Below are 18,605 nucleotides of genomic sequence, written 5' to 3'. Positions count from 1 at the left end.
TGGTATAACCTCTATTACCTTAATGAATAAATCCTGAGGTAGCTACTATTATTATACCCATTCTATAGATGAAGACACTGAGACATAGCACGATTAAGTAACTTGTGCAAGGCAAACAGCTAGGAAGTGGTGGAACTAGATATGCACCCGAGCAGTTTACTCACAACACCTACATGTACACCCAGTATGCTAATAGGTCTCTCCATGACCACAGGATAAAGAAGACACCTTATCCGAGCATACAAGGCCCTTTACAATCTGGTAGCAATATATCATATGAAACAGTAAAGCAAGTATTTAAATTCCAGGCCTTAGAACTCAAAACCCTTCTCTGACATTTACAGAACTGAACAAATCACAAGGCATCTAAGCTTCAGTAAATACCCCCGTAAATCAGAATGATAATTACAGAACTCAGCTGAGTTGCTGTGAAGTAATATGTGTATGTATTTGGCCCATTCCCTGACCCATTGTAAATGTATATACTTGATTTCTTATTTACTTCCAAAAGTATTTTCCACTATATCTATGTTACGCCTGAATAGACCAGAGCCTAACCTTGCCTTTCATATTCCCTCATTTTCTTGGACATTTCCTCCATCAGATGTGCTTTTTTTTCTTTTAACTTGATTTTAAATATTACTAAAATTCTGAGGTTTAATCCAAAGTCTGCCTCTTCAGCAAAAGTAGTTTTCTTGGTCACTCTAAATTAGGGTGGGATTTCTGAAGCATATCTGTTGCCTACAACAATCATCTGACATATGTATTAGGTACTGAAATCTAAGTGTTAAAAAGCACAACTGAAGTCAGGTTGTTTGAATCCTGGCTCTTCCAGTGGCTAGCTGTGTAAACTTGGGCAAGTTATTTAGCCCTTTTGTGATTCTGTTTCCCTACCTGTAAAATGGGGACACTAGGTAGCTATTTTATTATACATTGTATTAAATGGGCACAAAGTAAATGCTATAACAGTGTTTGTTATCATTATTAGTTTTCATGGCTATCATTTTTTGCATACATTTTATATCCCTATAAAGATTATAAGCATGGTTTGAAATCATGGACTATATAGAATTTCCTTTAGAGAGTCCAAAATGTTAGAACATTGGTTGGATATAGTAGGCATACACTAAATATTTGGTGACTTAATGAGACACCATAGTGTGGTTAGCCTAGACATGGAAAATAGTAGACTTCTGTATGCTTACCATGTTCTAGAAATTACTCTCAACAAAATATGTGTATTGTTCCATTCAATTACCATAACTACCCCATAAGATAGGTACTATTATTATCCTTATTTTACCAGTGAGGATTTGGAGACATAGGAAAGTTGTTACTTGTCCAGGACCACATGGTATGAGGCAAGAACAGGATGTCCTTGTTTAAAAATACAGTGATTCCAAAGTTTAGCGTGCATCAAATCATCCAAAGGGCTTGTTGAAGCACACATTAATAAACATCATCCCCTAGGTCCTTCTGATTAAGTGGGTCTGGACAGTGTCCAAGATTTTTCATTTCTAAAAGTTTCCAAGTGATGATGAAGTTTCTCATCTAGGGATGTATCTTCAAAAACCACTTCAATGGGTTGTCCTCTCTCCTCTATAGTACACAGCTTAAGTTGCACTTGGAAAAGGAAATTTCTAAAGTAGAAGTTGGCAAGTTCTGTTCTAAAACATGTAAAACATACCAGGTTTCCCTAAAAAATGGTATAGCATTAGAAATTAATGTGGAAACAGAGCTTTAAAGAATATAGAAAAACAGATTTACTGAAAAGATAACTCTTCTGTAATAAATGAACTATCAACAAGTAGCAAATTACACAGGTGTTTAACTTGATATAAAATGCTATTTTCTTAACCAAAGACCAATTAACAAATTCACAGAATCAATACATGTGAAAGAGGGTGTCAGAGGTGTGCAGTGGCCTCAGACAAGGGAGGGAAAGAGATTACTTCCTAGACTTTCTTAACCTGTTCTACAAGTGGATTAAGTCAGATATAGGAATTTTAAGCATGACCAGATCATTGGTTTTCCTGTAAGGTATACTCCATTGGAAGTCATCAGAACAAGGATCTTCCAGGCTATGGCCACACATCATAGGAAAATCGAATCAGAACAGTCAACTGCTTATGCCCTAGGATTGGATGTCACAACCTTTTTTTTTTTCGATTATTCACTCCTTTTTGTCTATATTTTATTCATAAATGCTGTATTTTCACTACCTGATCAAATTGATAAGATTTACATATTTGATCTAAACTCTGAGTATCCTGAAATGGGTTTTCTACCAAAATTTCAGTAAATATTTGCCTTTCTCTATACTTAGTGTGTTGTCAAACTTATCTTGCTAAATTAAGCTACAAGCCTTGTCTATTCTTACCTTGTTCTGTTTTGACGTACCCATGACTTGATATGATACAAATGTCAAATGTACAATAAACCATGTTAAACCATCTTACAAATACACACTGCTAGACATACAAAAGACAAGAATTTAGATCAGAATCATCACCAGTACTAGAAAAGTGAGCATTTTCAAAGCTTTTCAGAATTCTGGGATTTAATTCAATTGGATCTGGGTAAATGAAAAATGATCTGAGGGTGTATGAGAAAAAAAAAAAAACATGTAAGCCAAGGGCAGGAATCAGTGGGAAAGAAAAAGTAGAAAAATTACAAGAATATATATAAGGCTGGGAGTAATTCCTATCAGCAAAAATTGAAAGGATGTATATAAGAAGCAGTAGGGAAAATACTCAGGAAGTCAGTGCCATAGCAGTAGAGCTAAATTGGCACCAGTCAAAAGATTTCCCTGAGACTTCCCTAACAGATACTAAAAGCAAGCTTTAAAAGCATCTCCCTAATTTAACATAGCTGTTACATGTCAGAAACAAAATAGATGTTATCTAAAAAAAACGAACAAAATTAAGAAATCAACAGTATAAAATTTAAGGTGTCCAGAATACCACCAAAATGATGAAGCATGCAAGAAGCAGGGAAATACGACCCGAAATTGGGGTAAAAGTCAATAAAAATAGGCCCCAAAATGACATGGATGATGAAACTAGCAGATAAGGATTTTAAAACAGCTATTATAAATATTCTCCATATGTTCAAGATGATTCCGGAAAACATCATGAGTATGATTAGGAGAGAAACTGCAAATGTTAAAAAAATAAATGAAATTTCTAGGATGAAAACCACAGTATCTGAACTCTGAACTGATTAATTCTGGACTTTAATATCAAAATAGATATATAAGAAGAAAATATAAGAGAACTTGAAGATATAGCAATAACTGTTAAGAGTGAAGTACAAACAGAAAAAAGTATAATATATATATACATATATATACATATATATATATGTATGTATGTATATATACACAGACACCACGCATCATGAACAGAGAAATAGCAACTTCTAGAATATATCAAGTGGCCAAATATTGGTAAAATTGGAGTCCTAGTAGGACAAGATGGGGGGAGGCAGAAAAAATATTTGAAAAAATAATGGCCAAAAAATTTCTAAATTTTATGAGAACTACAAATTCATCAGATTCAAGAGGTTCAACAGATCTCATGCACACACACACAAGCAGGGGAGGGGCAGAGAGAGAGAATCTTAAGCATGCTCCACACTGAGCATGGAGCCCCACACAGGGCTTGATCTTACAACCCTGAGATCATGACCTGAGCCAAAATTAAGAGTCAAACTCTTAACTGACTGAGCCACCCAGAGGCCCTGATTCAATAGCTCTTAAGAAAAATAATCTACATAAAACCACAGCAAAATACATTATAATCAAATTGCTGAAAACCATGATAGAAAAATCTTAGAAATCTCCAGAGAGAATGTTGGCAGACTTCTCATCAGAAAAAATGAAAGCCATAAGAGTGGAGAGACTTTTTTAAAGAACTGGAGGAGGTGACTGACTCCAAAGGGGCACTAGGCAATTTTTTAAGGTGATAAAAATGTTTAATGTCTTGATTGTGGTGGTTTGTACACCATACTCACTTCTAAATAAAACTGATGAAGTTTGTCATATGAAAATTATCTCAAAAAAGCTCATCATGAAAAAAGATGTTGGTCAGTTTTGAGGGTAATGGTATTAGCATAATATGAGAGTTTCAAATTAGAGAAACTTTTTTTTTATAAAAAAATCCATTCTAAAAAATTATAAAATATTTTTCTTCTATTAGATCTAGGTACTGCAATATTTTAAAGAGAGGTATGAATTCACATATCTTATAATCTGTACTTTAACAGACACCAAATTTCTATTTTAAGAAAATAAAATCAAATTACTGGGAGAAAAAAATAATTTTAATTAGCAAGTTATGTGATTTAGATAACTTATAAAAAGTCATTCCCAATAAAAATGTGTTTTCTATAAAGACAAGACCCAAGTGAACATCATACTAAAATTGTCACATAATTAATGGTATGGATCAAAATAATCATTTTAAATTTGCATTATTTCACACATGTGCAAAAAAATTATTGTAGGTTGAAGATATTTTTAAAACTAATTTTACAAAAATGTCTTGTTTTGAATAACTTTTAAATTATTTTTATTAACTTTTTCCAAGAAATTAATAGGCACAGAGAAATTTTCATCAAACTGTGTTTTCTGTAACTATAATAAAGTACACATAATAGGGTGCAACAATGTTTCTTACCTCCAGTTTACTTCTTGAAGAAGTGGGTTTCCAGTGAGAGACAATTCATGGAGAGAATAACATGCATTAAACCACTTAATGGCACTTGTAAGATCTACAGAAAATAAAAAATAAAAACCATTATGAAAGGTAATACAGAGAAAGAACAATAATCATTTATAAATGACCATTTATTTATTGATTAGGTAATAAAGGAAAGCAACAAAAATATTTATTCTGCAGAATACAGTGTGCTTTTAAAAAGAGGCTGTATTAAGAATACAGACTCCACTGTTAGAATATATATTTTTCCCACAATTGCTTTGTGATTCAGGCTCATACCTTTTACTGGGTGAGGCTTAAATGAGATCATGTGTATAAAGAATTTAGAACAGTTTGTGCCAGATTGTTATCACGAAATCTAAAGAAGTTAAATCTAAAGTAATAAGTGGTAAAATTGAACACATACCTAAAGAGAATTACGTGAACTTTTTTTACTTTCAAAAGTAAGAAGAGTAAGTCAATCCAGGGTATATTACAGAAGAATTTATATAAAATTGCTCTCCCACAGATAATCAGAAAACTGGACAATACATATGAAGTACCTGTTTTTAAGCCTGCCTCTCAGAGATGGGAAACATATATGGTGCATCTACACTCACAGTGGTTTCCCATCTGAAAGCAGCTTACCACTTCAGAATAGTAGAGACCAAATGAAGAAGCTCTTTTGCTGAGTGAGGAGGCAAAGATTAGAACTGAAGTTGGAATTCATGATGAAAAGTACTGAGAAGAAGCTATGTATATATATACATGTTATAGGGAGGAACCTGGGGAAAGAAGTCTATGTGAGAATTCACCACAGGTATGTGGGCAAGTACACGGTGTCACACACACAGGGAAAGACTGAAAAACCTAGCAGAGATCACCAGCTGTAAGGCTAAGAGCTGCATGATGACACTAAGTGCATTCATCAGTGAAAGACACTGGAGTCTCAGCCCAGCCAAAATGAGACCTAACTGAGTATCTCAGAGAGTGTGCACTAGGAGTGAACACAATGCCTTGGGGTAGGGGCATGCACTAAGAGTTGAAAACTAAAATGGCTTGCCCTAAAAGAGAATGAAATTAAAGCAGAAAAAAATATATATCCATAAATGCTTTAACTGCCTACCGCAACTGAAGTTAACTCCCTTTAAAAGGAAGGCAACAATATGCAGACTCACTAAACTGGATTATGTAAAATGTCCAACATATAGTTAAAAATTACTAGACATATCAGACAAAACAGACTTTACTTCAGATAAAACACACTTTTTTACAAAATTTTTTAATGTTTACTTATTTTTGAGAGAGACAGAGAGACAGAGCTCGAGGGGAAGGGCCAGATAGAGAGGGAGACATAGAATCTGAAGCAGCTCCAGGCTCCGAGCTGTCAGCACAGAGCCCGATGAGGGGCTAGAACTCACAAACCGTGAGATCATGACTTGAGCTGAAGTTGGATGCTTAACTGACTAAGCCACCCAGGCACGCCTAGATAAAACACACTTTAAAACAGAGAATGTAATGAGAGACAAAGAAGAGTGTTACATAATGATAAAAAGGGTCAATCCAACATGAGGATGCAACATTGTAAATATTTATGTGGCCAACAAAAAAAACACCTACATGCTTAAAGCAAATATTGACAGCCTTAAAGAGAGAAATAGACAGCAACACAATAATCATAGAGGACTTTAATATTCCACTTACATCAAAGAATCGATTATCCAGATAGAATATCAAAAAGGAAACATCAGCCTTAAACAACATGTTAGACCAGATGGACTTAACAAATGTTTATAGAACATTCCACTCAAAAGCAACAGAATACACATTCTTCTCAAGTGCACATGAAACACTTTCCAAGACAGATTATATGTTAGGCAATGAAACAAGTCTTAATAAATTCAAGAGGACTGAAACCATATCAAGCACCTTTTCTGACATGATGATATGGAACTAGAAATTTATCACAAGAATAAAATGAATTTCACAAATATGTGGAGTTTAAACATCATGCTACCAGAGCGCTTGGGTAGCTCAGTTGGTTGAGTAGCTGACTTTGGCTCAGGTCATGATCTCACAGCTCAAAGGCTCATGGGTTGGAGCCCCACATCAGGCTCTGTGCTGACACCTCAGGACCTGGAGCCTGTTTCCAATTCTGTGTCTCCCTCACCCTCTGCCCTTCCCTTGCTTGTGTTCTATCTCTCTCTCTCTCTCTCAAAAATAAATAAACATTTAAAAATTAAAAAAAAATAAATAAACATCCTGCTACTCAACAACCAATGTTTCAAAGAGGAAATCAAGAGAAATTTAAAAAATACCTTGAGACAAATGAAAATGGAAATGTAACATACTAAAATTTATGGGATACAGCAAAAGTAGTTTGAAGAGGGAAGATAAAATGGATAAATGCTACCGCAAAAAAATAAGAAAAGTCTCAAATAAACAACATAACTTTACACCCCAAGGCACCAGAAAAGGAAGGAAGGTCAAGGTTATTAGAAGGAAGAAAATAACAAAGATTGGAGCAAAAATAAATGAAATAAAAGACAGACAATAGAAAAGATCAATACAACTAAGAGCTGATTCTTTGAAAAGATAAACAAAATTGGCAAACCTTTAGCTGGACTCACTAGAAGCAGGAGGACTCAAATAAATAGAATCAAAAATCAAAGAAATGTTACAACTGATACCACAGAAATACAAAGGATCATAACAGACTACTAGGAACAATTATATGCCAACAAACTGGGACAATCTAAAAGAAATGGATACATTCCTAAAAACATACAACCCACCAAGACTGAATCATCATGAATTAGAAAATCTGAACAGATCAATTACTAGTAAGATGACTGAATCAGTAATCAAAAGCCTCCCAACGAACAAAAGTCCAAGATCCAACAGCTTCACTGGTGAATTCTATAAAACATTCACAAAAGAATACATACTAATCCTTCTTAATCTCTTACAAAGACTAGAAGAGCAGGGAATTCTTCCAAACTCATTTTATGAAGCTAGCATTACCCTGATACCAAAATTAGACAAGAGCACCACAGGAAAATCATAAGCCAATATTCCTGATAAACATAGATATGAAAAATTCTCAGCAAAATATTATCAAACTCATAATAGCAAACTAAATTATCAATAATATATTAAAAACTAATATATCATGATCAGGTGGGATTTATCGACAATCACCAGTCAATGTAACATACCACATCAACAAAATGAAGGATAAAATCATATGATCATCTCAAAGGATGCAGAAAAAGCACTTGACAAAATTCAATATCCACTTATAATACAAATGCTCAAAAAGTGGGTATAGAAGGAATGTACCCGAACATAATAAAGACCATACAGAATAACCCCACAGCTAACATCATTCTTAATGGTGAAAAGATGAAGCTTTTCCTCTAAGATCAGGAATAAGACACAGATGCCCACTCTCACAACTTTATTCTACATAGTTTTGGAAGTCCTAGCTAGAGCAACTATTCAGGAAAATAAAATAAAAGGCATCCAAATTGGAAAGGAAGGAGTAAAACTGAAGCTATTTGATGACATGATGACATGACATGATGACATGATATATATATATATATAGAAAACCCTTAAGACTTGATCAAAAAACTGTTAGATCTAATAAACAAATTCACTAATGTTGCAGGATGCACAATCAATACACAAAGACCTGTTGGGTTTCTTTACAGTAGTAACAGGGCATCAGAAAAAGAAATTAAGAACACAATCCATTTATAATTCCATGAAAAGAATAAAATACCTAGAAATAAAGTTAACCAAAGTGGTGAAAGATCTATATATTGAAAACTGTAAGACACTAATGAAGGAATCAAGGAAGAACAAATAAATAGAAAGACATGCCACGCAATAGGCCAGAAGAAGGAATACTGTTAAAATGTCCATAACACCCAAAGCAATACACAGGTCCAACGCAATCCCTATCAAAATCCCACTGGCATTTTTCACAGACGTAAAACAAACAATCCTAAAATTTATATTGAACCACAAAAGACCTTGAATACCCAAAGTAATTTTTTTAAGATTATTTAGTTATTTTGAGAGAGAGAGAGAGAAGAGGGTGGGCAGAAAGAGGGAAAGAGAGAATCCCAAGTAGGCTCTGTGCTGTCAGTGCAGAGCCCAATGCAGGGGCTGGCTCAATGTCACGAGCTATGAGATCATCCATGACCTGAGCCAAGATCAAGAGTCAAACACATAACTGACTGAGCCATCCAGGTGCCCCAACAATCTTTTTCTTTTTAAGTTTATTTATTTATTTTGAAAGAGAGAGAGAGAGAGAGAGAGAACAAGTGGAGGAGGGTAGAAAGAGAAGGAGAGAGAGAAAACTAAGTAGGCTCCACGTTGAGCATGGAGCCCAACACAAGGCTCGATCCCATGACTTTGAGTTCATGACCTGAGCCATGATTCCCCCCAACCACCCAAAGCAATCTTGAGAAAGAATGAAGTTGGAGGCATCATGTTCCTTTATTTCAAACTATATTGCAAACCTACAGCAACTAAAATTTAGTATAGTATTGGAATAAAAACAGACATACAGATCAACAAAAGAGAGACTCCAGAAATAACCCTACCCATATATGTTTAATTAACTTATGACAAAGGAGCCAAGAATATACATTGGGGAAAGGACAGTCTCTTCAATAAGTGATTTGGGAAAACTGGACAGTCATATTCAAAGAATGAATTGATTATTGTCTTATACCATACACAAAAATTATCTCAAAATGGATTGAAGACTTAAACATAAGACCTGAAACCATAAATCTCCTAGAAGAAAACATAGGTGATGGGTCTTGGTGTTAGATCTTGGTGATGGGTTCTTGGTGATGATGTTTTTAATCTAACACCAAAACAAGATGCAATTAAAGCAAAATAAACAAGTGGAACCATATCAAATTAAAAGCTTCTGAACAGCAAAGGAAACCTAGCCGAAATGAAAAGGCAACCTATTGAATGGGATAAAATATTTGCAAATTACATGTCTGGTAATTATCTAATATCCCAAATTAATACAGAACTTATACAACTCAATGGCAAAAAAACCTAATCTGATTAAAAAATGGGCAGATGATCTGAATAGGCATTTTTTCAAAGATGGCAAAATGACAGCCAACCGGCATATGAAAAGATGCTCAACATCATTAATTATAAGCGAAATACAAATCCCAATCACAATGGGATCTCACCTCACATCTGTTAAAACACCTATTATCAAAAATATAAGAAATAACCAGTGTTGCAAGGATGTGGAGAGAAGGGAACCCTCTCACACTGTAAATGTGTGAATGTAAATGGTGCAACTGCTATAAAAAACAGTATAGAGTTTCTCAAAAAAAGTAAAAAAAGAACTATGTTATGATACAGCAATTCTACTTCAGGATATTTTATTTTTTAAAAAATAACCCACTAACTTGAAAAGATACATGCACCCCATGCACCCCTATGTTCATTACAACATTATTTGGAATAGTGAAGGTATGTACCCATCCTAAGCGTCCAATGATGCATGAATGGATAAAATAATTATGGTATATAGATCTACAATGGACTATTATTCAGCCATAAAAAAAAATGGAATCTTCTCCTTTGTGACAACATGAATAGATCTCAAGGGCATTAAGCTAAGTGGAATAAGTCAGAAAAAGACAAATGACATATGATCTCTCTCATATGTGGAATCTAAAACAAAAACAAAAACAAAAACACAAAACAAACAAACATAAAAGGCTCAGACCCGGGGTGGGGGTGGAAGAAAGGGATGAATTCTTTTTTTGTTTGTTTAAATAAATTGAAAAAAAATCCTTTGAAAGTTATATGTTTATCACGTAAATTCCTGTCACCTCCAAAATCAAAGGATAAAATTTTAGCACCAAAAAGAACTGTTTAGAGAAAGATGAGTCTGTAGGATCAGAATTTGGAAGAAAAGTTCTAGTTCTAGTTCACACTGTATGTCCCAGTTATATAGGAATTACCACATATTCTTGCAACCATATACCCTTTGCCATGATACTCAACATATCTATCCATACTCTCTGGAACTGTTCTATGTACATAACTGTACAGATCTGTTTGAACGATTTATTGTTTTAGTCATTTCAAAGTTTTCCCAGTGATTGGCTAACAGAGCTGAAGTTGCCCTTGGTAATATGGCTGTTTTTGTTCTCTAATATATTAAGTTTCTCATTTTCAAAACTACCGCCTCCATCACCTGAGTGGACTGTTGCTCTGTGGAAGCTAATTTTGTCCAGAGAGAAAAGGAAAGGCCTTGAGAAAAGAAGCCTTTGGGACCCAGAAGCCTGATCTGTGAAGAACATCTGGGGGCCAAGGCTGCACTACCATGATAGGAAGGAGATGGGGGTGTAGTTCAAGCCAAGGTCAGAGACAACTCCACTCTTCATCTGCTTGTATACGCACAGAATACCTTTATTGTACACTGAACAGCTAGTAACTTTGGTTGCTGCTGGGCAAGCAAGGCTAAAGAGACTTTTCCTCAACTCCTTTTTTTAGCATCTTGATCCATATGTTGCTTTTCTCAAATTTTTAATTAAATAAAACACCTCATAAAAAATTACTAAATACATAAGGAAATAGGAAATATTATTTATCATTAGATCAGTTAATAAAGAAAATAAAGCAGTTAATAGAAACTCATCCCAAAGTCAAGGGTAAATCAAAATTTTTGACAGACACCAAAGTAATTCAATGGTGAAAAAAGGTTGATTAAAAAACGTTGATGGAACAACTGGATATCCACATTAAAAAACTAAATTCATCTTCTACTTTGTATCATTCATAAAAAATAATTTGATATGGATCATAGACCAAAAGATCAAAACTGAGAGTACAAAATTTCTATAAGAAAGCAAGAAAGTATATAAAATCATCTTCTCAAACTGGAGGCAGAAAAATATTACACGGACATAGAGAACAATAACTATTAAAAATAATAAATTAAATTTCATCAAAATTTAAAACTTCTCCTCACCTGAAAATATCATTAATAAAAATTCATAGTTAAAAGACCAGGAGAAAACATTACAAAATATATATCTGACAAAGAATTATAACCAGAATATATAAAAAGCTTATACATAAGAAAAAGGCAAATAACCAAATTTTAAAAATGCTAAGACATTTGAATGGACACAAAAGAATATACAAAAATAATCAATCAATAAATGAATGAAAAAAGCCTTAATATCATTATTCATCATGGAAATGTAAACTAAAACCATAATGAGATAACACAATAAAATATTAAAGATCCTCCAGAATGATGCAGTTGAAAATCCACTATATTACTGGTGTAAAATGTTACAACTACTTTGGCAAACAGTTTTTTCAGTTTCTTCTAAAGAGAAACATACACATACTATATTATCCAGCAATTACACTCTGATATACTTATCCCACAGAAATGAAAACATATGTCTACAGAAAGATTTATATAAGAATTTCCCCAGGAAATTCTATAATAATCATGGTAGTCCCAAACCACAAATTATTAAAATATCAATCAACAGGAAAATGGACAAAGTATGATACATTCATACAATAGCCTACACTTCAGCCAAAGGAAAAAAAAAAAAAAGAAAGAACAGACCACGGATATGGTGGAATGTCACGTGAATGTTAAGAAAGCTGGAGGCAAAAGAGAACATACTGTTTGAGGCCATTAATATATAGGATAGTCAAGTTAACCTATGGTGTCAAATTCAGAAATATTGTTGTCTCCGTGAGGGGAATGGGGATGGGGAAATTTGGGGAGGTATTAATCAACTAAATCAGTTGATCATTCTTTAATGAATTTTTAATTGGTGTTTGCTTTATAAATGTTAGGAGCCAACAAATTAGACAAATTTGTTTACTTATCTTCATTAGGTTAGATTTTTCATGGGTAAAAGATACATGAATTTCAAATAAAAATACAATTGTGATATTTGCCAGGTCTATCAGAAAGATACAGGAATTATGATTTTAAAAGTGGAAGGAAATTTAATTGAATGATTTCACCATACCTTTGAAGGAATTCAGAAATTTCCACACAAATATACCACTCTAGCATATTGACTATTTTGAGTTAAAGGCATTTAAAACACATCAGATGCAAGTATCCTGTGACCTTCCTTCGTTTCCTTAGAAGAGATGAAATTCCTAAATGAAAGATATCCTCCCTATACTAAAAGAAACACTTTTTTTTTTTAAGTTTATTTATTTTGAGAGACAGACAAAGCACAAGTCAGGGAGGGGCAGAGCGAGAGGGAGGGAGAGAGAGAAAGAGAGAGAGAGAGAGAGAGAGAGAGAGAGAGAGAGAGAGAGAATCCCAAACAGCCTCCACACAGTCAGCACAGAGCCCAATGTGAGCTCAAACTCATGAAACTGTGAGATCATGAGCTAAGCTGAAGTCAGACACTTAACCGAACGAGCCACCCAGATGCTCCTAAAAGAGACATTCTTATCAAGAGGATAGGAGGGAGAAGCCAAGAGAAATGCCTACAACCAAACCTTTAAACAACAACAACAACAACAACAACAAAACATTACAAGTTGTATCCTTTGCTTCTAAATCTGTCTTGTGTCAGTTTAATTCTTAGGCCTACCCTAAAATCGTAAAAGGATACAGGAGAAATTTTTCCTCCTCTACACCTTATTGTATAGATATGTTATTTGTAAATACCATTAACACATCTATCCAAAACCATTCCTTACCACATTTAGAAAAGAAACTCAAAAGCTTATTATGTACTTTTTAGAAATTATATATTATTCTAAACTTACCAGAAAGACAATTGTTGCTGACATCTAGTTTTTCCAAAGAAACAAAATGAAAAAGCGGTATGATTTTTGTCAGGCTGAAAACAAAGAAATAGAATTCATAAAAATTTTAAATTGGAATGTCCTTATTATGACATAACCACATAATAACGTATTAATATAACACAATTATGTGATAATATGCAATTGTATATGATTATATATACATATATCATTATATATTTGTATAATAAACTACAATTATAATAACATTAAGAGTGCTAATTAAAAATGTAGTAATCATAAAATTCTAAGTATTTATTCTACAATAGAACATTTGTATTCATTTTTAAGAGAAAACACCATGTATTATCAAGTTCGATGACAAATATCATGGATTTTAATGTGTACATGTTATTTAAATAAAAATAAGTGAACTTTTTCATTATTGTTTTTGTTTGGTTTTTGTATAAAGCCAAATTTACAGAGAATTTATATTACAGATATATTTTGTCCTGGCTCAAACACATAACTTAAACCATGAAGAGGTTAAAAATATAAAAAAATATTTGTTTTCACTTTTCAACAGCATAACAGATTAGAGTTACTAGTTTTGTTTTTAATTAATTTTGTTTGTTTGTTTTCCAGATCAAAAGTATTATAAGTATTGCAATTATCCAAAGTTACACTAAGGTTATTTCTAAACTAGAAATATGCATCTAAGCAACATTATAATAGAAAATGTTTTATACAGATAGAAAGAACTTAAATTTGGCAGAAATATGCAAACATTTAAATTAATAATCATTATTAAGGCATGCATATTCAAATTCTAGCAATAATGAATTTTCCTCCTACATCTAAAAGTTTCTATCATTTTCTAAGATATAGTTGTCAGTAAGAACCCAAATTCAAGCCAGGAACATAAGTGATATTCAAAATATTCACATCACTGGAAACAAAAGCCGTGAAGAGAAAATTAATTTAGTTTGATTTGCATTTCCAACTAAGACAAGTCTACAGTTTAGTCTGTAACACAAAACCACATTACCATAGCTATTTAGAAATAAAAATTAAGCCAGCTTTTCTAAATCTTTAAACAACAGAAAAATTCCTTTGCTTGAAATACATTGTCATTACAAACACAAGTCTCCTGAACTAATCTTCCATATAAATGTCAGAACTCCATAACAGTTCAAAGTATGCCTCAACTAACAGAATATTTCTGGTACAAAAGAAAAAAAAGTATGTATTAATTTCCACTTCTTTTCTTTTCTTGTTTTTTATACTGTTCTTCCAGTTGTCCTGGCAGACATTTTTACATCTTTATTTCTACTATCTCCTTGTCATGAAAAAAAATGTATTATTCTAAGGTCAGAATCTTGTAGAATAATACTGTGACTAGAAGCCTCATGGGGTCTGGCACAAAACTAACCCTTGTACTGACCTTGACTCCTTTCTTGTACTATCCTGTTCTGCATTAGCAGAGACAGAAGATACTACCGATGAAAAAACAGACTAAATAATGAGATTGGAAAAAGTTCTCTCTGACTGTAGCTAAACCTAAATACAATATTACTATTTATGTTAAGCCTATACAACACCACTTCTTACATACAATTTCCAGGAGGAAAGAAAATCCAAGATAACAAAAGAAAGAGTGATAAAATGTTGGCCATTACATTTATATATACACTTCATTATTTGTACATACATTCCTAAATAGTCAATTTTATGAAATGTGGCATGTACAATGAAGAGGAAGGAAGGAAGGAAGGAAGGAAGGAAGGAAGGAAGGAAGGAAGGAAGGAAGGAAGGAAGGAAGGAAAGAAGGAAGGAAGGAAGGAAGGGAGGAAGGAAAGAAGGGAGGGAGGAAGGGAGGGAGGGAAAACAACCTAAAACTTTGTTGCTACATAATTAGTGGATTTAAGTCCTAGTTTTATGATTTTCCTACTCAGCATGTTTTGGATCATTATCATTACAAGCAGGAAGTTTAAGTTCCTCAATATAATTCTAATGAATGTCTTTATCAACAAGAAAATTCTTACTTGTTTTGTACCTTTAATAAATTTCTAATACTAAATCTTTGTTCTTCTACTAAAAGGGTTTTGAAAGATTAACAGATAATGAGTTTTCTTCTTTTTTTTCAGACTATTTCATGTTTTTAACCAGTAAGTTATATGGTAAAGTGTAGGTAACATATAGGTTATATGAAGACTTCCAGTAAAATAACCAATAAAGTCTTAGAATTAAAAATAAAACTCTCTTTTCAAAAATCAATGCAAGTAAAGAAATATTTGGTTTGACTATTTTTATAATATGAAAACTTCATCTTTTCAGATAACCATGCTTTTAGAATTCTATTCTTTTTCTTTTTTAAAAGTTTTAATCAAGAAAACTGATTATTCATTCACCTTTATGACTATTCATTAGGATGGTAGAAACCTAATAGTGGAATTCTTTTTTCAAACTTCTAGAACTTTTCCTTTTACTGACATTCTGTGTATATTTTTTCCAAGAAAATTCAAACCAGAAAGACAAAGGACATTAGTGAAAACCTAATACCATTTGACCTTGTCACATTAGCCCTGGGCATAAAAAAGATATAAATTTCAAAGACGACAAAAAGCAAAAGATTTGTACAATGAGCAGCCAATGGGTAATAGTTTCCACTTTCTGCTCCTACTTAGAGTCTCACTGGAAGTAGAAAGACTTATGAAGCCGGGAGTCTTCCAGTTAGGACTCCGCTGAGTCAAACTTAAAACAGTCATATGTTCTAATGAAAATTTAAAACAGAAGTCAAGATGAAACATGCATTTCAAACAATATGTACTAAGTATCATTCCTTATTGTATTTCATTTGTTGGGGGGGAAAAGCATATGGACACATAATTTCTTCCTTGTGGTGAAAATATCAAAAATTAAGAGAAAAATATATACAATTTAAAAGACACACCAATCACAAATCCAAATATCGCATTTACAAAACTCTTCTCAGATTTGCAAAATATATTGCCATACATTTTCCTTTTAGATCATCATTAGAATCCCATGAAATAGGTAAGGTAGGTATTACTACCTCTTTTATATGTAAAAAAACTCAGGCTCAGGCAGTAAGAAGAGAATTGCTCAAGGTCAACTGACAGGTAAGTTGTAGGTTCAGAATTCAAACTCAGATCGGCTGCCCTTGAGTCCATTGCTATCAGTCACATCCCTGATGTCTTTAGGCCTTTTCCCTTTGTCCTTTCAGAAATGGTAGATTAAATGTGCAAAGAACTTTGAGAGAGTCATAAAGAATATATTCAAATATGTGACAGTATTAAAAAATTCAAAAGAACATATTTATATAATAAATTTACTTATTTTTATATAGTTAAGTTCAAAAGATTAAGTTCTTTTATTGTTAAGAGTTTTTTGATGCTAAGAACATATATTACTCAGTTCTGTGTCCCCCAGAATAGCAAACACCACCACCAAATGTTATAAGGTTAAGCAAATAAATTTATAAATAAGGATTATCTGGATTAAGTATCCCAATTATTATTATCAATTCTAAAAAACATCTAGTGATCAAGTTTATATAATTCCTAGTAATAGCAGATTGATAGGTCAAAAGTCTATCAGAAAGATTTCTTTGATAATCTAAATTGTCCAAAAAAATTAAAGGCATTATTTCTCAAAAAATGTTATTGACTCAAATATTTTTTAAACTCATTAAATATTATTTTGCTCATTGATGTGGTTTAAGATCCACTTCTATAAGATGTGTGAGGTATGTCAATTACTGAGTGATTTATTGCATATGTCCAAAGCACAGCTGAGCATTTCCATTGAAATTGTGTTTCTTACCTGGAAAATATTGTGAAGAGATCCAGTGAGTTTGTGGATGGCCCACATTACTTAAACAATGTTGTCTAATAGAGCTGGCTCTACCATAAATGTCCTTTTAAAACCAAGTCAACTTTCATATAATAGAGCTGATTAAAATAATTTGAGGGAATTTTTGAATACAGATTCAGTTTTTGCTTTACCAAACAGTGGAACAGTTTAATAGGTATATGTTAAATCATTTGGGACATACATGCTCAAAGGATGAGCACTTCTGTGGCAGAGAATGTGAGAATATTTGATGATTCTTTTAGGAGAAAAATATATATGTATTAAAATCAGGCTGTACTTGTTCACTTGTTCCTCAAGAATTGTATACCTCAAAAAAGCAATTTCTTGTTAAAGGTGGTTTCTATCCCCTACTCCATGTGACTTTGATGAACAAATTAATCATATTAGAGTGAATAGGTCTCAATGAAATATTAAGCAGAAGGAGACATACGCATATTGTACTCCTGTTTTGGTTTTAGACAGTTTTTCCCTGCAAAGATCCAGATGTTTGGTGGTTTCAAATGGATCTTCTGTGTCAGGTACACATCTCGATTTAATGTTAAGGTATTTTTTTAAGTGTTACTTTATATCCTTAGGGAAATCGAATTTAAATCAATCTTAACAGTTACAAAAAGACATGCAAGTTGAGAGCAGATTAAAAATCATTCTTCCAGGACTTAATAAGTACCACTTGAGAGAATGAGACATCCTTCTGAATTAAATTAACTACCTCCTGCATTTTCCAAGGACTATATTCTTTACAAATATAAACAAACCTGCTCTGGGAGATTTCTACAAGTAGGTCTTTCAGAAGAAATAAAATGAGTAGGATAAGTGGCAATTAAAATTCTACTAAAATGCAAGGGTATGTCAATACACTACTTTTTCAAATCCATTAAGGTTATATCTCTAACATATATATTAATTTATTGTGATGCACTTTCACTAAATTGCTGGGAAAAACTAACAACTTTTCTACTTGTTATGAAGATCAAGCATTTACTTTAATCATTCCATGCATTTAGTGCTTAAGCAGTTTGTTTTTACCTGTTTTGAGAGATAGTCAGGTTTTGTAGTAAAGGCAACCAATATGAAGAAAGTGCTTCCACAGTTGAAATGCTATTATCATCCAAGTGCAATTCTCTTAGTAGAACATGATTCTCCAAGGATGGAAGCTATATTTAAATTTGGGTCATTAGCTAATATTAAGCAAAATATTTTGTCATT

At 33.0% G+C, this 18,605-nt stretch overlaps 1 protein-coding gene across 1 annotated transcript in view; it reads right to left on the bottom strand.

Annotated features, from left to right (window-relative positions):
- Positions 1 to 18,605, bottom strand: part of LRRIQ1 (leucine rich repeats and IQ motif containing 1) — a 207,360-nt gene that overhangs the window by 141,546 nt on the left and 47,209 nt on the right. Inside the window, exons 11-13 of the mRNA XM_043561707.1 lie at positions 18,426 to 18,553; positions 13,524 to 13,597; positions 4,680 to 4,773 (exon numbers count right to left, since the gene is read on the bottom strand). Of these exons, the coding sequence (XP_043417642.1) occupies positions 4,680 to 4,773; positions 13,524 to 13,597; positions 18,426 to 18,553 (296 nt within the window). The remainder of the gene's footprint in view (positions 1 to 4,679; positions 4,774 to 13,523; positions 13,598 to 18,425; positions 18,554 to 18,605) is intronic.

This window comes from Prionailurus bengalensis, chromosome B4, assembly GCF_016509475.1.
Source record: "Prionailurus bengalensis isolate Pbe53 chromosome B4, Fcat_Pben_1.1_paternal_pri, whole genome shotgun sequence".
In the NCBI taxonomy this organism is placed as follows: domain Eukaryota; kingdom Metazoa; phylum Chordata; class Mammalia; order Carnivora; family Felidae; genus Prionailurus; species Prionailurus bengalensis.
Note: the sequence above shows the minus strand (reverse complement) of the source record. Positions and strands in the feature narration are given on the sequence as shown.